The sequence below is a fragment of the Nipponia nippon genome, unplaced genomic scaffold (genome assembly GCF_047370975.1).
Source record: "Nipponia nippon isolate SJK-2023a ecotype South Korea unplaced genomic scaffold, ASM4737097v1 scaffold_1, whole genome shotgun sequence".
Lineage (NCBI taxonomy): Eukaryota > Metazoa > Chordata > Aves > Pelecaniformes > Threskiornithidae > Nipponia > Nipponia nippon.
In genome coordinates this window covers 57,645,878-57,669,716 of record NW_028262290.1, presented here as the reverse complement: position 1 = coordinate 57,669,716, position 23,839 = coordinate 57,645,878, and the positions used below count along the sequence as shown (strand labels likewise).

Below are 23,839 nucleotides of genomic sequence, written 5' to 3'. Positions count from 1 at the left end.
AGGTAAAAATCTCAGAAGCTTTAATGGAATGTGAAAACACAGAGCAATTTCAGTGCTGTCTGGGTCTCAGGATTTAAACCAAAGCATTTTCCTTAGATTGGCTCTACATTTTTTAAACTTAATAGTTTCAATTGAAATTATTTTACATAAATCTGTTTCAAATGGAATAAAGACACTTAAAATTATTTAATTTAATTTTTTTCATCCTAATCTTTACCTGCTGTTAAATATTTAGTTGTATATTAATGGCAAACTATGATAAAACCATCAATTACTTTTGCTATACATGCTCAACCTATACAGAGAATTAAAATGTTAATCCCTGCATTGCAAAACTCCCAGATCTTGCTAATAAAAATATATTTACTAACTTGGCTATTAATTCAATAAAAAGAAATACTTACTACTGTGCACAGTCAATCAGTTGATATTCGTTCGACCTCTCGAAGCATGCCTTTACGCCTTCATCATCCCAGAGCTTTTTTGCGTGTTCAAAGAATTCCTGAAAATTGGAAATGCAACAAATAAGAGAACATTTCTCAGTCTTTTCAATCCCCAACCTATATGTGTTGCTCCCTCCCTCCAACCTTCATGCTTTATACTTTTGCAGAATGATAGATTACACCTTTAAAGAAGAAATACAAAAATTGCAGTAAAATATACTGAACATATGGCTGCTGACAGTTTCCAGTACATGATATGTAATGAAGACTGTCTTCAAAATTCATACCACTCCATGTATAAAATTTACTGTAAGCATAAATGTTACCTAGAAGCATGCAAACTTAATTTTTAACTGAATTTATGCTTCTGTCATGGACAAGGCATAGAAGTGACACAAAAAGCTGCTCAGCTTATAAACATCAGCTTCCCAGAGAAAGAACCAGTCCGTAACTTTAAAAAGATTGCGTAATTTTTCCTGAAAAACACAACTTTCCGCTGCTTGGTATTTTCTCATGCAACATAGTAATTTGATTGCAAGACTTTCAGAGTCTTTGCTCAACACCACTTCCTCCAAGCAGCCGCCTGGCACAATGTGCTTTTCCTAGCTGCTATCCCAAGCATCCCAATCCAGAAATATGTGCCGGCAAGCTTATTTCAAAATTATTTGAAGAGGAATCAAAGCTGTCCTTGGTGACGGTGGAGCCACAGCTCCACTGTACAAAACGCACACATGCAGAGCGGTAAGCCTGACCCTGCCTGCCGGCTCCTCCGCTCCTCCAGCCCCTGCCGCAGAGCATCACATGCTCCAGCTTGTTTTAAAGCTGGGAGTCCATTTTATGTTACATCATTACTCTAAGTCAAACCGTAACTGAGTTTTTCCAGCTAAAGGTTTCTAAAATCAAATGAAGAATCGTTAATATTTCCTTTACTATATGACTGAGCCTTTCCTCCCTTAAACCAAATTGTTACAAGTAGTATGTCGACTTAAACGCAGAAGTTGTTTGTAATCTCTTAAAACCTCAACACGGCTACTAAATCATCAGAGTCCTTTGGTCAGTCATAAATTTGTGAAACCTAACAAATGGCTTTTCCACAGTTCAATTTGGCTCTGTGTAAAATGGGTGTAATACCACTATTCACTTCATAATCCTGTTGAAATGTTGGGTAAATATCTGAATTCTGAAACTTTCTGAAATTGTTTGCCAATCCCTCCCCACGCCTTTTCAGGATTAAAAACTTCTCTCAAAGGACAAAGTTTGTAGCGAAAGGTCTTGGCAGTACTGTAAGTTCACTTTTACTCTGTGTGGGTTTCCCAGCCTTGCACACCACCCCTGCGAGGTGTCCCAGAAGGTGACACTCCGCTCCTCAGCAACTGCCTGTGACCTGCTCGTGACATTTTCAGGGAGAGGCAAAACACAAGACAAGATTTTCAGAGCAAACTAGTACTGAAAATTATTTAGTTAAGCTTTGAACATGGCTACGGAGGTCCTGAATAACCCCAGAAATGCTTTTTTCTTTCAACTGTATTGTGCACAGTGTAGAGAGAGAGGAAAATCCATTCATTAAGAAGTTTTCAAAACTTTAGAGAAAAGGAGACGTTAAAGCAGGCGTGAAAAACCTTTGCAGAAAGTCTTGGAAGAAGAGAGGAAGCAACACTAGAGATTGGCAGATGCTTATTCTGCCCTTGGAATTTATTTCTTCAGTGTCATGAGAGCATGTTTATTTTGTCTTTGTTGTTTTAATGACTTAAGCAATGATTGTTTAAAACACTGCAGATCCACCTTTTGAAGTTACACTACGGCTACTATAAACTCTGTTCCTACAGCAGAAGGAAAGCAAAAACAAGCTGAAGAAAGGACAAGATACCAAACTAAATAAGTAGAAGGAGAAAGCGGACACACATAACAGAGAGCAGGACTACAAGAAGAAGGAAGAACTGGAAAAGTCAAAATGATAAATACCAGAAAACACGGAACATTCCTCAAACTTGAAGCTTACGCTTGATTGATATTTAGGGCATCAGCTGAATGCATCTCATTTGCTGGCATCTTTGTCCAAAGAAAGGTATTGCCTTCTCAATGGAAAGAGCGAGCTCTGAATAAGTGTCAGGGTCCTGAGGCAAAAGGACCCAGCTCTCCCACCCCTCCCCTTCGACGGGTGCGTGTACAGCAGCGTACAACCTCAGCCCTCCCTCCCGCAGGCGCTTGCTGCTGCCGGTGCGGGCCAGAGCATGGTGTGCCCACCCTCCCCTCCTCGCCATCGGCGGGTGGGGATTCCCACCCGCCCGGAAAGCCATCTCTGAGGGGAACCTACATCTAAAAAATGGCCCCATTCAGCCTCACGCAGCCTATGGAAAGGGGATGGGGAGAGGAGAAGGATGCCAGTGTGAAGGATTCCTGCAGGGTAGGACAGATTGAGAGATGGCTGCAGATATAAATAAATAAGTAAATAAAAAAAATAAAGAAAATTGCATAGCTACAGCAGTTTCTAACTTCACTTCTGTTTTTACATCATCTCTATGAGCTTTATTTACTCCTAGAAATCTCTTCTGGAAAAGAGGCAATCTTTTTAGCTCAGCTTCTGAGACCCTACAAATACGTTGTAAATACAGGGTTTTCATATTATATGCTTCGTATATTTCCACCTGACCATTATATCTCAAAGCAGTCTATTTAAAACGACTTCCAGACTTCTAGTCCAAAGCAAATCCTATAAAACGGAGCAAATATACTTACCTCATTAAAATGTACCAATCTACTGCAGAGGAGTACACTTGCCTGCAAATTGCCTCCCACACAGCTACCCGATCCTTCTTTCCCAGGTGACTAAAGCCTTCCAGAAAAATCCTGCTTCATTTCAAGACACCAAGTACCATGATCCAACTTTTCACACTTGTTTTTAACCCCTTTCTCATCTTCTCTAAATTCTTCAGGATTTTTTCTCCTCAACTGCTGGAGGCTCCTGTTGCACACAGGAGGATTCTGCTCACACATGCCAAACACGTTCTGGATCCCAACCTGTCCACTGCAGGACAACATCCAGATAGCAGTCACCATGTTACCTTCCACCTCTGCAACCAAGCCCCCTGTGCCCGACTGGCCTTCCAGCAATCACTCCCTGATCCTCAATCATAGAATCACAGAATGCTTTAGGATGGAAGGGACCTTTGAAGGTCATCTAGTCCATCCTCCCTGCAATGAGCAGGGACATCTACAACTAGATCAGGTTGCTCAGAGCCCCATCCAGCTTGACCTTGAATGTTTCCAAGGATGGGGCATTTACCACCCCTCTGGGCAACTCGTTCCAGTGTTTCACCACCCTCATCGTAAAAAATTTCTTCCTTATCTCTAGTCTGAATCTACCCTCTTTTAGTTTAAAACCATTACCCCTTGTCCTATCCTTACTGATATCCCCATGACTCATGCCTATAGACCCCCATGCTTCCCTCCTTATCCTCCTGCTGTGGCCAGATCACGGCCACCTCACTGGCAAGCAGGCACTGATGAGCTAACGAAGGTGCGGGCTTTGGGCTAAGCCCACCCTGCTGCACCTCCTCTTGGGGCTGCAGTATTTTCGGGGTGGCAGCCACATTTGGCAACGAAGAGCCAGGGTAATTCAAAGGACAGAGAATTCAGATTTGCTCCAGCCGATAAAGGAAGGTGGGCTAAAACTTTTTAGTTAATGTTTCAGGGGGGCAGGGAACTACATACAAAACATTACCTTAGGTCAGTAAAACACAAATAAGGTTTTAAGAGTAAGTTGTGACCTTGGCAGCTTATGTTCTGAGATGGCCAAATTAAGATTTTCTTAAGGGTCTCACTTCTGGGAAGAAGCTATTTAGAAGTTCTTAAAAGTCACGAGCCAGGTCCTTTAAGAAACCTCAACTGGGACAGGAGGAAACAGGGACATGGAAAATCACTAGGGGCATCTGATGCACTTGTTTTGCAAGCGCATGCAGCTGACCTCTATCGGATCAAAGTCACCAAAATCTACTAAAAATATTTAGTATACTGAAAAGAACCAGGAATAATGTACTATGTCTGAAAGCAGAAAAACACCTACATCATGACACCTCTATGAACACCAAACAAAACAGAGTTGTTTCATCCAAACTCTTCCTTAGGGACAGAGGCATACAAATATTTGCACCTATTAATATACATATAAAATAAAACCGTTAATATATTTTTTGATGTAGTATTTTAATTAGAGCATTAGAGAAGTAAATGATGATGCCCTAGGTCTCACGAGTTACGGGTCTCATGAATTACAGGTGCTTTTTAGTCTACATGCATTAATTTACACCAGTTACCTAAGAATTTATAGCGATCATTAGATCGTACAATACCAAAATTTTGATGTGATCAAAATGGAGATGTAACACACAACATCTCAAATATTTACTGATATAAAATTAGCTGGAAATTTTCCACTCTTCCTGAGACAATCCAAAAAAACTCAGCCCTGCATTCCCAAACTTCCTTTTCCCTGGCAGATAATTTTTTGCTATACATGAATATTCACGCATCATCTAAAAATCATGAAGCGACATAAGCAGATTACGATTCCTTTTTTTTTTCAGAAGAAAGTAAGTTAAGGTGTACATAAATGTAGAAACACCCTGAGCCGATATCACTGATGTAAACAGTATTGTATTTTTAGTACATTTTAAAAAGGTCTTGTAGAAATATTTTTACTCACCTATTCCAAGGTAACATTTTTAGGTTGAAAAAAAAAAGGAGGCAATATATTCCTATACAAAACATTCCAAGAAACCAACACAGATAACAAATGCAGATGCACTACAGCTAAGTCTCAAAGCACTGTTTTTCCACTTTGTCCTACTAGAAGTTACAGCACATTCTTGAAATTTAGTTTTCCTTATTTTGGAAATAAACTTATTTATTGGTAGGTTACCTTAGAAACCTCCTCCCCCTTATAACTCCTACAAAAAATATTCAAGTAGCTAAAAAATGAGCTTGTTTCACTTTTCAGCTGCCTAAATTGGGAATAAATATTAGTGATGATTAAGCAATGACATATCTTCATGAACAAATCTTTATGTATTTTGGAAACACAACTTTTCATCTAATTGCTTTACAAACCACAAAAGTTCACGTTAGGTCAGGAACACAATTTTTGTTCTATTAAGAATCCTTTCTGTCTTCCTTCCAGATGGAGCATACATTTAATAGCTATCCTGATGTCACCTTTCAGTCTCCCAGAAACCGGGATGTGGAAGACTCCACTGCATTTTCTATTCCGCATATTTCTTCTGTTAATATATTGTAAACCTGGAAACAGCTGCTTAGACCAATGTGAAATAAGATCGATCTCCTTCAAGCCGAAATTCATGCTCCTATTCTCCTAAGCTTCAGGACTGTAAGACGATTTCTCACCTAAAACACAGATTAAACCTGTCTGATTAGCCTGACAACCATTTAAAGAAGTGGCAAACGTTACACATTTTCATAGTTCTGCCACTGTGGGTGTGAAATGAAGTCGTCCCTTCTATTCTGAATTCCAGTTACTACTTCTTCTCTCATGTCCTTAACCAAACAAAAAGTAAATCATGCAATGCATTAAAAATTCCCACCCTAACACCTCCTGAACTCCCAACGACGACTGCAGTGCAAGATCCACATAATTAATATGGAAAGGGAGGTACGTACCTCCCTACTGAGCGGGGTGCACCCGCCTTGTACTTCCCAATGCACAGGGCAGGGGATATATACGCAGTCCCAGTCTCCCAGACACTCAACTATGGAAAAGTTTTGTGGAATAAAAGAGTGATGACTGATGGGTAACACTGTAGTACCATAAGGATGACACCCAGTGGAGTCAAAATAAGGCTGCATAGGCAAACTACCTTCAGTGTTTTCTAAATGTGACGTTTGACTCCGCAATCCAAATGACATCCTTTTAAGCATCCTTTTCTGTGTACCACATCTGAGGTCAGAACTGAACCGGATCCATCGGCCTGCAGCTCAAGCCGCCAAGTGTGGCAGCAACAGCAAGCAGCAGGATGCTGAGCTGTTACTGGGGAGGACGGGCAGCAACATGGTCTGGGAGAGATGACTAGGAGGAAGGACTCTAAGATCACACTTTCTCCACTTCCCCGAGAGCTGTGAGGAAGCCCTTTTCCACGCGGTGCCCGGGGGGATGACCAGAGGGACAGCATCCCAGGCGAAGGGAAGCTCAGCTGAGCTCCCCCCTCCCGCTCCAGAAAGCTTTGCGGCCGCTGCGGGTGTCATAGGGGTCTGCTGCCACGCTGGCTGCAACAGACGCCGCAAATAAGATTAGCGTATTGATATTCTGTTGGGTTTTGCAGCATAAGCCATGTAAAGTAACAGAAGAATGGCAATTTTAAAAAATTTATATTTCAGCCAAGAAAAACCTGGAATCTAACAGGATAAAGCAAAAGCTACTTTTGTGGCTCCAGGACTCTCTTGCAAGCCTCTGCAGTTTCTACTCATTGAAAACAATTCTCAGATACTTGCATTAAGATGAGGGCAATTTAAATTTAGGAGTTCCACTCCTGTATCTGTTAGGTTTTGGTTTTTTTCTTGATATTAATTTTCTCATTAATTCAAGACGTATGCATTTGGAATCGGAGACAAACTTTCCCAGCATCGCTGTTGTGATGGGGTTCTGCTTTAAATTTAACTTTCTCTACAACATAACTGCTAAGAATGAAGGGAAAAAAAAACAACAGAGAAAAATCTGTGTTTTTAAACATAATGACCAATATAATCATTAGAGAGCTACAAATCTGGTCAAAGGAAGAAAACCAGTTTTCCCTGTGGAGGCTACTGACATATCCCAGTACACTGGGTATTTCTACAGTCTACCATCATGCTTACCGTGTATAAGCATCTCTGAATCGCCAAATAGGATGGTACTGCTATACATAGTAGCCTCTTAATCTCTCAAAGCCTTTAAATCACATATGATTATCTTTTTGTAAGATATACATGGCAGCTCAACATAATATAATTCAACAGCTAAGATTTTTAGTATGTAACGAAGAATAAATCATCTGCTTTTTGTTTTAACAATGTATAGTAACACTATAAATAACGTATAATAACAGTGAGAATGCAATCTTGCTGTAAATAAACTTGAGGGAATAACACCTGGGCTTCAGGGTGAATGATGAGAATAAAAAAAAGGTACTTCTACGCTATGCAACAAATCAGGGAAGCAGTAGGGAGATGAATTTAAGTCAAACAAAAAAACTTTTATTGCAATTTTTTATATAGTATTTATTTTCAGTTGCCCGGGCTTTTCTCTGCAATGCAAGACTCAGGGCCTTATAGGAAAAAAAAAAATATCTAAAAAGCTACCTGGATAATTTTGTATATAGAGGTGTCACATAGGCAATCTTAATTTTGAGAGCCTGACTTTAAACTTGAATCTTAACCCAGAGTTTAACTGAGGTGGTTGTAAACTGTTGCTACAAGAAACCCAGAATTCACAGTGAGCGACAACTTGCCCCAGCGCCTCCAATAATAATTGCTTGTGCCAAGTGTAGCAACTCATTTTCTATTAAAAATACTCTTTACCCCCAAACATCTACCAAGTGCAACTGTAAGCTGTAGGAACAAAAATTTTTAAATGGACTTAATGCAGAAATTATGGGGTAAAGTACCAGGTAAGACACCCAAGAGAGAAGGAAGCCTGCTCAGTTACCTCTTCCACAAACAAGTACAGTCTCTTGATAATCAGCCTCTTGTTTATGAGACAAAAGTGTCCCCTATGGCTCAGCTAGCTACACTTCTTAATCCTTTATGAAATGTTCTGCCTAACAAGGGAGCTGTTTTGCTGTAGGTATACAAAATGCAGCTGCTCAAACTCCTAATGCCCGCAACAAAGACAGGCAAACAGAGTTAGAATTCAAAAACAAAAGCAGAATACATGGCTTGAATTTTTCCAGCAGCAGTGGTGTCAAAACCTTCATTAGCATCCAAGCAATAGCACGAGAAACACTGAAATCATGTAGGAGTGGTCAACGGGCGTGCAAGGACCATGCTTAACAGTAGCATTCAGATGTTTCTAAAGCATCAGCACTTACGGTAGACTAATTATACAGAAACCTTTAGGAAAAGTACAACCTCCACCCCCTGCAAGGTATTTTCTGTTGTAATTTGTGGGTGTGCAATAATCAATGCAATTACTTTGCTCGTTAGTGACTCATTCTCATAGGCAAAGCAGCAGTTTGGCCTCTAACCCCCCTCCGAAACCTAACTTTGGATCTATCAAAGAGAGTTACAGAATAATACATCCAGATCTACCTTCTCTCCCTGTTCATTGGACTTGTTTTGCCTTTTTTAGGCTGAAGGCAACAGCCTCGAAGCACGATCAGTCTGCACTAAGCGTAACCTCAGTTCATTAGAACCGAACATGAGGGGATGGTAAATACCACCTTCACAGAACATACTTGTGTTGGGGCATCTTATGTTCCAAGAAAACAAAATTAGTTTATTAACTCCTAGGAGAATCTTATCCAACTTGAAAGTGTAAGAAAAGAAGCTGGGGAAACAAACAGCATTTATAAAGTTATAAAAGCACCGTTTTCATAGAACTACCACATGCCACCGCATCTAGACAAAACACATGAATTGTGGAGCTCGTTGACAATGTTCAAAAACCAGGAGTGCAACCAGCACAGTACATTCTACGTCCCTTTCTCGAACTATTTTTGTGACTTGACTTTTAAGCTCTTACTCTACGCTGCATTTCCAAGAAGTGTGTACAGTTAAGGTATCAGCCTGATTGCCTTAGCAGTTCTATTTCTGCCTGCTAGAAGCATGTTCCATCTGCCATCTTATTTTATAGAAGTCAACAAGTTCACTTCTGTAGACCACAGAACTCATCTACAAAGTCTGAGAAATATATTCATGTATTTTTCAAACTCATATGTGTCAAACACTAAAAAAGGACTGAAAGTTCTTTAGATCATACTAGTAAAAACAAAAATAAAACCATGATTTCGTGCTTTTGCAATATTTTGGGGCCAGCACTGTGGAGAAGATAGGCTTTGAAGATAAAAATGCATTATAAGTCAAAGAACAGTTCCATGTTTTTTCTTCACTACTTATTAAATAGTGGGGTTTTTTTTCTGAGCTAGACAATGAAGCTTTTATCATACTTAAAACAAAAACGTCTGATTCAACCTTCTAGTTTCCATTTTAATAGTGTATTTCAACTTTCAGTCTGCCATTGCAAATCCTTGAACGCTGCTGCCTACCTGCTATTTCAAGGGGGCCATCAAGCTCTCTGCTAAGGAAAGTAGGAGAAATAATTTAAGCAAATTACTCAGTGTACGTAGTGCCTAAAAAACATGTTGTGCCGAGGATGCAAAGCTCACGGACATTCTTTTCCTTGAAGGTATTTTGGTTTTGTCTATGTTAGGACCTCTCTCTGAATGCACATAAAGTTCTTCATTTAAAAAAAAAAAACCTCTCAAATTATTTGTGAAAGTAATTACAGGTGCATTACACAATCCTGCAACATTGCTGCCCTTTGCGTTTCTGCAGCACTTGTGAAAGGAAAAAGGTAAGTACTGTTATAAGTCGCTCAAGGAGAATTTTCTGTGGACAACAGGTGACGACAAAGCATGAGATAAATCTGTAAGTGCTGAACAACGTACAAGACTTCATGGTACTGACCAAACAGAAGAATCAGAAATATGTCATGACTTAATGAGATTTGGTAGCAGATGGTTTATCCCTGTGATCAAGATGCTGATTACACAGTTGTCTTTGTAGAGCACCGAGCTTTCAAACTGGAAAAATTACTGAAAAACACATAATCCGGGTGTCACCTGTACTGGCAGATGTTTGCTTGCTGTTTCTTTGTTTATTAAAAGCAATAATAGCACTGCAAGAGTGTACAGATTCTGTATGTCAGAATTTGAATCTTTATCTAATTAGGCCAGACTAGATAGAGCTGAGTCCATTCAGAGTAAAGGATGGCAAATCAACCCAGGGCAGTTTTGTTACTGCTTCTGGTTCCGCAATCATTTAACTCCTGGGCCTCTGTGTAACTAACTGCAACGAATATCATACTTCATGTTCTTATAAGTCAATGTAACGCCCAGTCAGTGAATATGTACAAACCACTCTGCAATGCCCGATGAAGGGACTGTTATGGAAGTGGGAAGTACTGCTATAAAACATGTCTTATAAATTGGTAAACTTCAGGCATTTCAGGGCAGGAAATACTATCAAGATCTTTTTTTCAAAACACAAGCCAATAATAATAACTTACATGCTGTAACATGGCAGAGTTGGGTCTGAATCCCCTACAATTTTAATTCTCGAGTAGTATTGTATCAGATCACATTTTTTTATTAGCTGTCTTAGTAAGGCAGTCGTCTTTTCCATGCCACAATGCGCTTCGGCACAGATCAGTACAAAAAACTGAGATCCTCTGGTGGATTATTATTTCACCGAGCAGTGAAAATCATGCAGTTAATTCTTCCCTGCTGCTTTTAAGATATAAAGCTAAATGTGCACTTTGTCACCTTTTGATGATGAGAACTTGACCCCCTATGCAAGTTACTCCTGCAGTGCTCTTGGCCCTTCTTACAAGTCTGCCTCGGTTTTCATTACTCAGACGGTGGGGATGCCCCCAACGAAGGCAGACCGGTGGAGTACAAAGCTGAGGGATGCGGCTCTCTCCATCCCCAGGCAGCTCTCCTGTCCCTGCCCACAGGGAACCCCTGCTGCTTCTGTAAATACAGTTACATAGTGAAGACAACTGTCCAGCGAGCTGAAAAAACACAAGCCTGCAGCTAATTCTTACAGTATGAAAAGTTTCTACTACTCACAGCTTCAACTGTTTTCCTTAAACCAGTTTTGAAGGTCATACATCAAGGAACTATTTCATACTCCAGCACGCACTTTATTATTTGTAAGTCATTTCCTACCAGACAAGTGGTTTGCAAGGACTGAGAACTCTCATTTCCTTTTATAGATTTGATTCGGAAATAAATGCTGGCAACATCATGTGACTAACAGGCAGCATCCCCAACTTAAGCAACTCTCATAATTAAATTGGAAAGTAACGGAAAAGTCAGCCCGCTGCTGCCAGATCTATTTAGCCTCCTACTCCTCTGCACAAGTTTTATCTAAATTCTTCAACTTTATCTCTCTTCTTTGACACTTTTTCCTGTCCTCATCCATGTGCAAAAGACAGTAACTTATTAAATCTGAAATGTTTATAATAGCAGGAAAAGGAAATACAAGTCTTTATTATATCTCCGTGACTAACCTAAACTGAGTTTCAGCAAACAAATTTTTGTAAATTAACAACCACGAATGTTGATATCAGTATATGAATAAAGATTCAAAAGGAAAACCTTTTTGTTTTTTCTATGTGACAGCTGTTGCCTTTAAGAGCTATTCTGGGAAAAGACTGTGGATATAACTGCAGGAACTAGTAAGTTTGACTATCTGAAAGTAATATACTTTAAAGGAACCCCATCGTTTGAAGGCATGTGCTCACAACTTTTATAGATGCAGAACTACTGTATCTTATTACTCAGTAAGACTAAGGTGTCTTAATAAAGCTCTGAAAAGTAAAACGGACTCTTAAGTAAATCTCGGCCACATTTTATATAATTTTCAACATTCTCCTACTGCCAGCCCCCATGAATCTAGTGCTGATGAGCCCCAGAAATCAACCTTTTCAGACTAATTCAGAAGAAATTTAGCTAGTGACTTCAGAAAAGTAAGATTTTAATTCCTAGTGTTTAGTTCTTAATTTCCATTCTACAAAGTATATAATTTTGATGAACTGAGATAATAACATCCTATTATGTATAATATAGAAAGAATGTATATACAGTAACAAATGAAATTGCTGAGGCATCAGAACCTAAGGTTTTTTTATTAGCCCATAAATACTCTTGCAACTCAGAAACTGCCTAGAAGTCAACAGAAATCTGTATCTGTAGGAATAGAAATCTCAATCTTTATGAATACAGGTGACAAGAGACAATGAACAACTTGTGGATCGGAAGTTCTGTTGGAATTTCGGAGCTGGAAGTTGTTAAGGCGGTCCAGCTTACTGGGATGCAGACATTTCTGGGGTACTTGCAAAAACTACTTTATATAGCCTAAGCTAGCTTTTTCCCTTTCTTCCCAGTCTTTTATTTACTATTCGCTGCAGAATTATTTCTCACTTCAAATGTAATCTAACATGAAAGCTGCTAATCGATATTGTAAACAGATGATTAGTGTCTTGTGACTGCCAAATAACTGTTAATGAATCTCAGTACATGATGGTGAAGCATGGACATGACATAAAACAATTGAATTGAGTTAAACAATAAAAACAGGTAATTCCCTCACTTTAAAAGGCAAATATTGCCAGAGTTCCTTAAACAGAGAGGAAATGATTCACGCTCGTCTCAGAAATGGTAGGAAATACATTTCTTTGGATTAATTAAAATCAAACTGCCACAACTGAAGTATTCCCTACTGAAGTAAAACACAGAACTAGTGAGTTTGAAGTTATCAGTACTGGACACCCCCACCCCCCCCAACCTGCAGCAACTGAGGCGAGATCACCATGCAAGGCCCCAAGGAGCCTCTCTGCACCTTCTCCCTTCTTCCCCAGCTTCCTTCAGATACTATTCGTGCCATAGAGCCCATCAGGGCCACCACAGGGCCACCAGCAACCTTGTCCTGGTTTCAGCTGGGATAGAGTTAGTTTTCTTCTTAGTAGCTGGTAGACCGCTGTGTTTTGGATTTAGGATGAGAATAATGTTGATAACGCACTGATGTTTTGGTTTTTGCTGAGCAGGGTTTACACTAGTCAAGGACTTTTCAGCTTCCTGTGCTCTGCCAGGTGCACAAGGAGCTGGGAGGGAGCATAGCTAGGACAGCTGACCCAGACTGGCCAAAGGGCTATTCCATACCATATGACGTCATGCTCAGTATATAAGCTGGGGGAAGAAGAAGGAAGGGGGGACGTTCGGCGTGATGGCGTTTGTCTTCCCAAGTAACCGTTACGCGTGATGGAGCCCTGCTTTCCTGAGGATGGCTGAACACCTGCCTGCCGATGGGAAGGAGTGAATGAATTCCTTGCTTTGATTGCTTGCGCGCGCGGCTTTTGCTTTACCCATTAAACTGTCTTTATCTCAACCCATGAGTTTTCTCACTTTTACTCTTCCGATTCTCTCCCCCATCCCACCGGGGGAGAGTGAGCGAGTGGCTGTGTGGTGCTTAGTTGCTGGCTGGGGTTAAACCACGACAAACCTCCACGCAAGATGGCTGGTTGTACATGAACAAAAATGGGCTACTGGACATTATACCTGGCAGGAGAAAAATGTGAACTAACAATTCAATTGGATCTGGAGAGAAAACCTCAGATAGATATGTGCAAATTGAAGCAAGGCCTTGAAACAATGCGAAGACCATTCAGACTTTTGTTGCTTTCTGTTACAAAACCCAACCAACCGACTCTAAAATCAAACAGAGAAATAACTTCTTCCAGCGGCAGTCACTCTCAATTTCTAGGGAAACTCCATTCCACAAACAGTCTTTTCAGATCTCTTGCTTCCTGTGGATGACTGAAAGAGAAGATAATGGCTGGGCTACCAATGCACACAGGCTATTCCCGACTCTTTAAGTATCTCTTTGAAGGATACTTGGAGCAAGTGCATTGTTGAGTATAGCCTTTGAACAACCATAAACTTTTGAGAAATAAAGGTAGTAAAATCACCAGTAGTTACTTTTAATTAAACAAACAAATACACCCCAACCTTCTCTTCCTCTCTACATGCCCACTGATCCACTGTTTATTGATCCATAGCTTTTTTCATTTTCCAAGTTGAAATGTGTTTCACTAGTGAGGGAAAGCGCATTCTTCATTATTTCCATCAAAGACCTTTTCTGCAGTTAAACCAGAAAATATATGTAAATACCAGAAGTGAAATTCTTCATCGGTTGTAGCAAGTCCCAACCGTAACACTGCAAAATAGTTCAATATATCTGGAGAATATCTACATTTAAAGCAAACAATGAATTTTTACATATAAAAAGGAAAAGCTGTGTTATTTCGGGGGGGGAGGGGGGGAAGGTATTGACTCAGAGAACTCGAGACTCCAACCAGTTCTTTTATCAGTCATGCTGGGTGTATGACACATTTGGTTAAACATAAATGCTCAAATACAGTTGTTTCTGTTTTCAAGTTGTGGCTTTCTTATCTACCTTTTATAGACCAAATTTTGTTTTTAATGCAATATCATTTAATTAAACAAATATTCAATATACGTTTTTTAAAGCTATTTATACAGATAACCTCATAATGGATTCCGTTTCTAAGATGAGGAAATTCACATAAAAACTTTGCTTTCAGGATTTGCTTTCTACAGGATCACACTTTGAAACTGTGTTTATGCTGCACTTAAAATGGGAACTAAATAATAAAGCCTTTGCCTATTATCTTTTTGTTAGAGTGCTGTTTTTTCACACAGGTTTCATTACAAGAAACTATAATAAAATGTGGATAAAGAGCAGAGTGATCTTCACATGAGAATAATGATCCACATAATGGAGTTTTGTGACTCGCATATTCAAAACCAAAGCACACCCACATCCCCTACATAAACGATGATCTTTGTCACTCAGAAATCATTACAAAAATGTAAGTTAATTCTCCCAACATATTCACTGACTTTTTAAAAACCATCTTGAAATCTGATAGAGAATAGGCAAATATTTTAATTAATTGGATCTTCAATGCACTGTATTTGTACAATTTCCAGTTTCTTAATGTTTACCCACACAGCCTAGTATTTAGCTCTGTCCTTCAGAGGTGGACGGTCTCCCACACAAAATGGCTCTGCACTCAGCACGCGTAGGCTGCAGACTGGCAGCAAATCTCAGCAAGGTTAGAGGACACTTCGATTTTGCAACCTCAGGCACCCGGTGCAATGGGACCCTTATGTTAACTTGAACCTTCTGATGTGTACTGGGTTTGCGTGGCAAGGTTTTGGTACCGGGGCGGGCTACAGGGGTGGCTTCTGTGAGAAGCTGCTAGAAGCTTCCCCCATGTCCGATAGAGCCAATGCCGGCCGGCTCCAAGACAGACCCACTGCTGTCCAAGGCCAAGCCCATCAGCAACAGTGGTAGCGCCTCTGAGGTAACACATTTAAGGGGGGAAAAAAAACCTTGCACAATTGCAGCCAGAGAGGGGAGTGAGAGTATGTGACAGGAACAGCCCTGCAGACACCAAGGTCAGTGAAGAAGGAGGGGGAGGAGGTGCTCCAGGCGCCGGAGCAGAGATTCCCCTGCAGCCCGTGGTGAAGACCATGGTGAGGCAGGCTGTGCCCCTGCAGCCCATGGGGGTTAATGGTGGAGCAGATCTCCACCTGCAGCCTGTGGAGGACCCCACGCCGGAGCAGGTGGATGCCCGAAGGAGGCTGTGACCGTGTGGGAAGCCCACTCTTCACTAGGCTCCTGGCAGGACCTGTGGACCGGTGGAGAGAAGAGCCCACACTGGAGCAGGTTTGCTGGCAGAGCTTGTGACCCCGCGGGGGACCCACGCTGGAGCAGTCTGTTCCTGAAGGACTGCACCCCCTGGAAGGGACCCACGCTGGAGCAGTTTGTGAAGAACTGCAGCCCGTGGGAAGGACTCACGTTGGAGAAGTTCGTGGGGGACTGTCTCCCGTGGGAGGGACCCCACGCTGGAGAAGGGGAAGAGTGTGGGGAGTCCTCCCCCTGGGGAGGGAGGAGTGGCAGAGACAACGTGTGATGAACTGACTGCAACCCCCATTCCCTGTCCCCCTGCACCTCTGAGGGGGAGAAGGTAGAGAATTCGGGAGTGAAGTTGAGCCGGGGAAGAAGGGAGGGGTGGGGGGAAGATGTTTTTAAGATTTAGTTTTATTTTCTCATAAATTAAGCTAATTTCCCCAAGTTTCCCCATGTTTTGCCCATGATGGTAATTGGTGAGTGATCTCCCCCTGCCCTTATCTCGACCCATGAGTCTTTTGTTGTATTTTCTCTCCCCCGTCCAGCTGAGGAGGGGAGTGATAGAGCGGCTTTCGTGGGCACCTGGCATCCAGCCAGGGTCAACCCATCACATGATGCTTTTATTATTAAAGTACACAAAATATAACTCTCATGCAAAGCTCCGATAGCCAGCAGCAACTTCAGACACCACAGATGAGGCAAGGCTTTTCAAGCACTGACTTAGTTTCGGGATAGGCTGGAGCCTAAATGCTAGTGCTGTGTCAAGGCTAATACAGCTACCAGAAGGAAGCTGGGGGAACTGCCCGATTCCTCCTCAATTTCTTCTCAAGGAAAGGCAGTTATTGTCACTTGTTTTCAGGACAATTTTGCAGTCTGTTAAGCCCTGCAGGCCAACATTTTGAAAACAGGCACTGGTCAAGTACCGTCGTTTGCTCTTGGTGAGTGGGTTGGCAGAACTGTCCCCTCAACACAGCCTGAGCAGACTGCTGGTCTCCCCTGAACAATTATTAAAAACTTAGCGAAAATGCTGGCTTCTTAAAACAGCATTTTAATACAACAGCAGTCTTAAACTTCTGTTGATGGTGACTGCCGTGGACATCTACCAATACCATATTTCTAGACTTCTAGTAGAAACAAGAGAGCAATCATTCTGCCCAAGTTGATCAACAATAGCTACAGAATCCAGCACACATAAAGATAAAACGTAGGTGTAAGGAAACCTTAAAATAGCATAAACAAACATAGTTGTCTATTGTCAATAATTGATCTATGATCATATCTATTTATTATACACTTGTAAATTACAAGTCAATGATGATAGTCCCTTAATGCACAATTACTGTCTGGTTCATTACTAGATACACTTCTAATGGTATGAGCTGGTAAACTAAAAGGTATGTATTATCAAGAGAATACTGAAAAGCAGTTTTCCCTTTAGAAGCAAGCGACAAGATAAACAAGATAAACGTATCTGCTTCTACTGAAGTAAACTGGCTAGCAGGATTCAAGAGACACTTCATTTTTTTTGGTAAAGCAACAGGCAGCCAGAATATGCATTTTTGTATTTGCCACATTTCAATCATATAAATTATAAAGGCTATTTCTAAAATAGATGCCCAAGATTAGACAGCTAACTAAACCGACTTAATATAGTTCATCAAAAATGTTAAGTGGCTCCTGTCGACTGGCTGCAGGTAAGTTGAATGAACTAAACATTTCCAAAAGGAAAATTGCATTAAATTCCTAAAAAGAGACCGAAGACAACAGAATTGCAACAGAAAAATTTCATCCTTTTTACAGAGAAAAAGTACTACAAAGTTATGATGGAATATCATTAAATAAATGCAATCTTTGAAATAAAATAGATATCTTTGGTAGGTAACAGCCACAAGAATAGAGCTTTTGTGTATTAAAAAACCCACAAATTTTTATAGCAAAGCTGTAAACTTTTTTTTTGCTTGGAGGCAGAGATGAGTTGTATATCATGAAGTCTTGCTAGAATAATTACACCTGATTGGTGTGTGAGAAATTCAGACCTGCGAAATAGCAGCAGTCTAAGAGCAAAGACCTAGCGTGAACGCAAATATGTGATAGGAGCAAGCTTCTGATAGCTTAATTGCATCATTCAAAAAGAAAGCATGATTATGCTGGTGGAAAAACTCCTTTGGTCAGAATACATAGCTATGCTACCTTGATCCATCAACACTGGTAAGTATATATGAATTTAACTTAAGAGCTGTAAGTGGAGACAAGCCCTGAAGAAATCCGATTGGTATCACAATTTCATATATTATGCTCCCTGTGACTAGAACAAAATGGCTATTAAACTTTTTGGTGAAATGGTGACATCTATCAAGCTCCCTCATCAGTCCTACATCTTGCAATTTTTATTTTATATTTACATATTGTTTTTATATATGCAATTTGTCCTTGTTAAATTTTAGTCCTCAAATATATCTTTTTGCAAACATAATCCACAGTTACCAATTTTTAAATGTTATTGAACTTCATGTATTTGATCACTAATTTAAATCAAGAAATTCCAACGGCAACTGTAAGAACAATTAAAACATCTTTCTGTAGACATAAAATTACTCTCCTTTAGTGCAGTAAATCTGGTACATTCTAAAATGCAGACTCAAACCTTTGGCTTGGAAATTTTCTGTTTGCAGATTTATAGCCACATTAGCAACTCCCAAATGTAATTTACTGCTATATCACACTGTATTCCCATGTAGCAACTGTAATGATATCTGCTCATGATGTTCTTAGCAAAATGAAAGATAAAATTTCCAGGAACTAAGTTAGAAAATCTACAGATTATCTAACGTACCTCATGGAAAACAGCTGCTGTATGACCATATCATTAGATTACACGTCATAAAACATAGAAGTATTCACATCCATCTTCCAGCCCTCTTGTTAAAACATTAAGTAAACAGATAAAACAAAGCACTGAAATCTGAAAACGTTCCCCTCAACTTTCTTATTTTGCTACTCATCAGACCTTAATAAAAATCTAACAGAAATAAAACAAATATATATTTAAAATTAGCACACATATGATTAACACATCTATTTGCATATCAACATCCAATCTGCTCTTCCACAGCCAGAGTATTTAGTGTCAGCACTACCATCTTAAAGGTCTTAGAAGAAAAGTATGCACTTTATTTGTGGATGCACTGACTTTTCCCTAATGGCTTGTAACACAAACCGGGCATCTCTTGCCTGACCTGGGGCTCCCATGCTGTCATGCCAAACCATTGGGAAGCCCAAGCCAGAGGATGACCGAGAGGCCACTCCTGGCTTTCCCTGGAGGCATGTGCTCATTCCATGGGGTGAGTGCCCATAAGGAGCAGCATCCTGAAAATGCTCGCCCCCCCTTTCCAAGGGCCACTGCCCCAGGAGAGGCAGCAATCTGCACAGACACCCTCGCCACCCACCTCAGTTTTGGGGTGGGAGCCCAGCTGGGAACAGCGTGAGGAGAGAGATGGGGACACCACAGGGATGGGGTGCCCAAGCTTGGTCTGGGCACTGACAGTGCCCAAGGAAAACACAGCTTGATGCATATGAATAGACTGTGCTTTACTTGATTTAGAGTCAAAACCTTTAACAGAGATAAATCAAATACAGCACTAAATAATGGGACAAACGACCCCATTCTCTTTGGGTTTACAAAACAACTTGGACTTCTTCAGATGTATGAAAAAAAAAATCTAATTTTAGTAAGCTACTTAAGTAATGAGTTCTACACTGATATCCCATGGAAAACAACTGTTTTCCATAGCTTTTATTAAGTATAAACAGTAAGAAAAACTTGTGTGCACTTCCAAAATGACTCTTAGGCATAGGTCACGAAGTACTTCAGTTGCAACTAAGCATGTCATAGCTCTATATTAAATCATTATACTGACTTTTTGGATGGTTAAATTTATCTGGGATTATATATCTTGCTTAAATCACTCAGAAAGCCAGGGCAAGCATGAAACAGAGTCCCAATGCATCTTTGCCAGCATGTAACTTAATTCTTTGCTGAAAGAGATAGAGCATGCTTTTGCCTTTTCTTCAGGAGTTTTATTTTCTCTGTCTTTTAGGCTTTTGTTTATGAATTATTTTAAAAAATAATTAGTGTTATCTGGATCACTACAGAAATGACAAAAATAGGAAAAAACCAGTGTATTGCTATCCATTTTATTAACTATTCCATCAGTTAGCTGAAAACTAGGGCAATCCGTTCCAGTGCTCCATCTTACTTTTTCATTTTCTGAACAGTTTGGACCACGCACTCTATGAATTTGCCATACCATTGTTAGGATTTTTTTAAAAATGTTTTTTGTAACGCCGCATCTATTTCAGTATTTAACACAAATAACAGACTGCAATAACCAAATTATGTTGCCAAAAGTACAGTACACTACTGGAAATACCAGTTCATGGAGGTGATTTGGATTGAACAACTGGATAACTCTTTGGACAGAAATTATACAAATCCCTGTTAGTGTATTCAACATGAGCAGGTTAAGTATACTGCTGGATTTTATGTTATTTTTTGCAACTCAAGAACGGTACACGTACGAACTGAGAATAGTCTGCCACGTCCCTTGTCAATGACAAAATAACCCCTGAACCCTGCTTGCAAAATGTGTATGTTTCTAAAGCCAACCAACCAACCAGAACCAATACAAAAACCTTCCCCAAACCCCAAAACCAACCAACCAAAACACAAAAGCTTTGGCTTTTCAATATGGAGAGACTTCCACACTGACATGGTGTCCCACCACAGCCACACTGTCACCAGATGAGTATGAGAGGATGCAAGGGTATTTGGAAGAGAGAGATACATGTCAAGGAATAGAAAAATTAGCAACATATTTGAGAGGCCAAAAGAAGTAAGAAAAATTAATTCTAAATAAAAAATACTAAAAATATCCTTTGGATATCACCAAACCATAGTTCCTTCATTAAATTGGATTACTAGGCCTCAACATTTGAATTTATCCCAAGATGACAAACACACAAATTTTAAAAAGCAATTATAGCCATATAAATTATGAAAAAATATAAAATACATAGTGAATGTGAGTTTGCTTGCAAATTTCCATGCAATAACTGTAACAAACCACCTAAGCAAGTTTCAAATGTAGCAATAATGGGTTTTGGAGATGATTTGGGAAAACAAGTTCTGCTTATGAAGTATTTTTTGTATTAAACTTTATATATTTGAGCCAGATTCCCCAAACCACTGAAACTATGGGCAACAGGCTAATGAAAGAGAATCATAACACTTCGACTGCGGAGTACTAGGACAAAAATAAATAGCTATTGCCAAGGACAAATTGGTTTTTCTGACCGAAACATCCTGGGGAGTGGAAGATTGCTTAACTGGGGATTTTGGCTGACAAAAGGGGTAGAAGCTGTAAAGAGAAGCTTCTCCCTGGCTGCTTGATGAAGAAGGTAGCATGCGTGACAAAGAGAAAAGAGAAACAGCAAATAAGGCAGGCACTGCAGAGGAAAGATTCCCCTCTTTCTGGAGAAGCCACCAACAAGGAGAGCAGAAGGAGAAGCAAGAACCTTACAAGCATCTGACTTCGGCTCAGTGAATCCTCCAGAAGAGAGAAGAAGCCGAGATGAGAACATGCTCACTACAATGACTGTTTTTGTCCAGGTCTGTCTTCCTCCCCCCCCCCCCCCCCCCCTTTTTTTAAGGTAAAGTACAGGTTTTGGGAAAAAATATTCTTAGATCTACATATGCATCGTCTTTGAGAAATTGCCTGGAGAACATGACTGTACTTCAATTTATACCAGGTGCAACATTCCTCCCCTTTAGAGAAGGAGAAATTTTTCAAACATTCCTTAGGAATGCGTTTAGGTTTAGGTTCCACAATTAAGCAGCACTGAAGTTTTATATCGGCCGTGTATTTCAACCTCCAGAACATTAATTTCTCTCATGTTGCTAAAGCTCCTATGATATGCATGAGATCTAGCCTACGAGGAGTTATTTAACACATCTTTTGTACCAGCTAGCAAGCAGGTTCATACTATTAACTAGCATTAACTGCTGTAGATCCACAGGCTCATCGCAGGACTAGGGATGCCGATACAATCCGTCTGATGCACAAAGGCAGATGGACCAGGGAGAGACAAGGAGCTGACCAACGTGCTCTCCATCCAGAGAGCACAAGTAAATCCATAACGGACTAATCAATGGTGCTACCGTAGGGTGTGGAGAACCAGGTGGGATCTGCCACAGTGCCGCACTTCAGAGCAAGAAGTCCTGCAGTTCTGCATGGGAAGGCTGCAATACACAATGATAGTGAGGATCCAGGTGCAGATATAGGTATATTCCTGAGCAAAAGACTCCGACCTTCCAGTCAAGCTGTAGAAAATCACTGGAGGTCTTCTCAGGTGGGGAATTCCCTCTCCTTAACATGCTAGCTCTCAAGCAAGACAGTTTTCAACATGATTTTACTTGATATACTATTAAAAAGCAGCTTCCTCTAACATGAGGAATGGTTGGGAGGTTTTTGTTTTTTTTTTTTTTAAATTAGTTACCTGTTCCACTATACAGAGGTGAGAAGAGGTGGAAGGGAGAGAGAGTTTGGAGAGAAATAAAGCATTCAAAATAATCTGAATAGGAGAAAAAAATAAAATAAATATTCCTAACAGGAAATTAAGCATTCTTAAGAGGAACTTTTGAAAGTTGAAGGAAAAAAGGTCAGCTTTAATAACTAATTTATTCACTTGATAAGAATTTACAACCATCACAGCTGACCGTCTAGCAATTATAAAAATGCCCTGACTGATGCTGTCTTGTGACTTCTACAGTATTTTGCAACAAAGTATTACATAAAAGAGTGATTTTTAATTTTTTTTCTGGCATTCAAAAATCTTTCCTTTCTTCATTCAGTTTCTGAAATCCTAAAGACCTCTCAATCAACAAAGAGCTTTAATGTGGAAAGTATTTCACTTGAGCCATAACAGTGTGTGCAACTCACTTAAAATCTGTAGCAGATAGTTTAAATAGCACTCTGACAAATAATCAAATAACAAAACCTGGTATAAAACCATGCTAATAAATAGGTTGAAATGGCTGTAAGACAATGAGAGCCCAATATTAAAGCCCAAGGCAATGCATTTTGATGTACATTTCACAAAGTGATAGAGAATAAATAATTAAAGGAACATATTCCGATTACGTATTTAAATGGTGGGGGACACAAATGTGCAAGTTTGGTTCTGATGGTTTATCTTCAGATTTTAACAACGCAAAGTGTCAAGGAGGAAACAAAGGAACAGCAAGAGACAAGTGAAAACTTCTCAGAATATGCTGGAGTCATTGCAGTCACTGAAAACTTGTTTTCCTCTTCCTTTGCAATTTTATGAACATCTAATTAACATGGTAGAGTATGTCACAACTCTATTTTCTTGCTGACAACGAAAGGAGCAAATTTGCAATAGCTAAAGTAGAGAGAATAAAACTACAACAAAAAAAGCATTCCATGATTTCCAGCATTCATCACGGAACCGAATCTTTGCTCTGTGAATCAGCCTCAGCACCGACCCTAAGCATCACACTTGTAGTAACAGGGAAAAGAGCTCATAGGTGCTACTGGTCCTGTCGAATTAGCATGGCTGATAACATGAAAAAGGGTGTTGGATCTTATGAGATTTAGCATGAGAGTTACCTGTCTTTGTCGTTCTTCCATGGATAAGGGGCAGAAAAAAGTGCTGTTAATGAAAGCAGTCTAGTCGAGAGGGATTGAAAGGTTTACATGCATTTCTGCCTATGACTCTTACCAGTGCTCTCTGTGAAAAAAATAACAAAGCCAAACATTTGGTACCTGTAGTGTTCTGCTCTCCCTACACTATGGGTTTCTAGAGCAAGCTTTACTTCCCCTTAGCTCACA

At 40.1% G+C, this 23,839-nt stretch overlaps 1 protein-coding gene across 2 annotated transcripts in view; it reads right to left on the bottom strand.

The window, feature by feature from the left end:
- Positions 1-23,839, bottom strand: part of GNAL (G protein subunit alpha L) — a 196,556-nt gene that overhangs the window by 58,904 nt on the left and 113,813 nt on the right. For both annotated transcript variants that reach the window (XM_087756859.1, XM_009470706.2), the window contains exon 5: positions 405-502. In XM_087756859.1, coding sequence (XP_087612985.1) covers positions 405-502 — 98 coding nt within the window. The remainder of the gene's footprint in view (positions 1-404; positions 503-23,839) is intronic.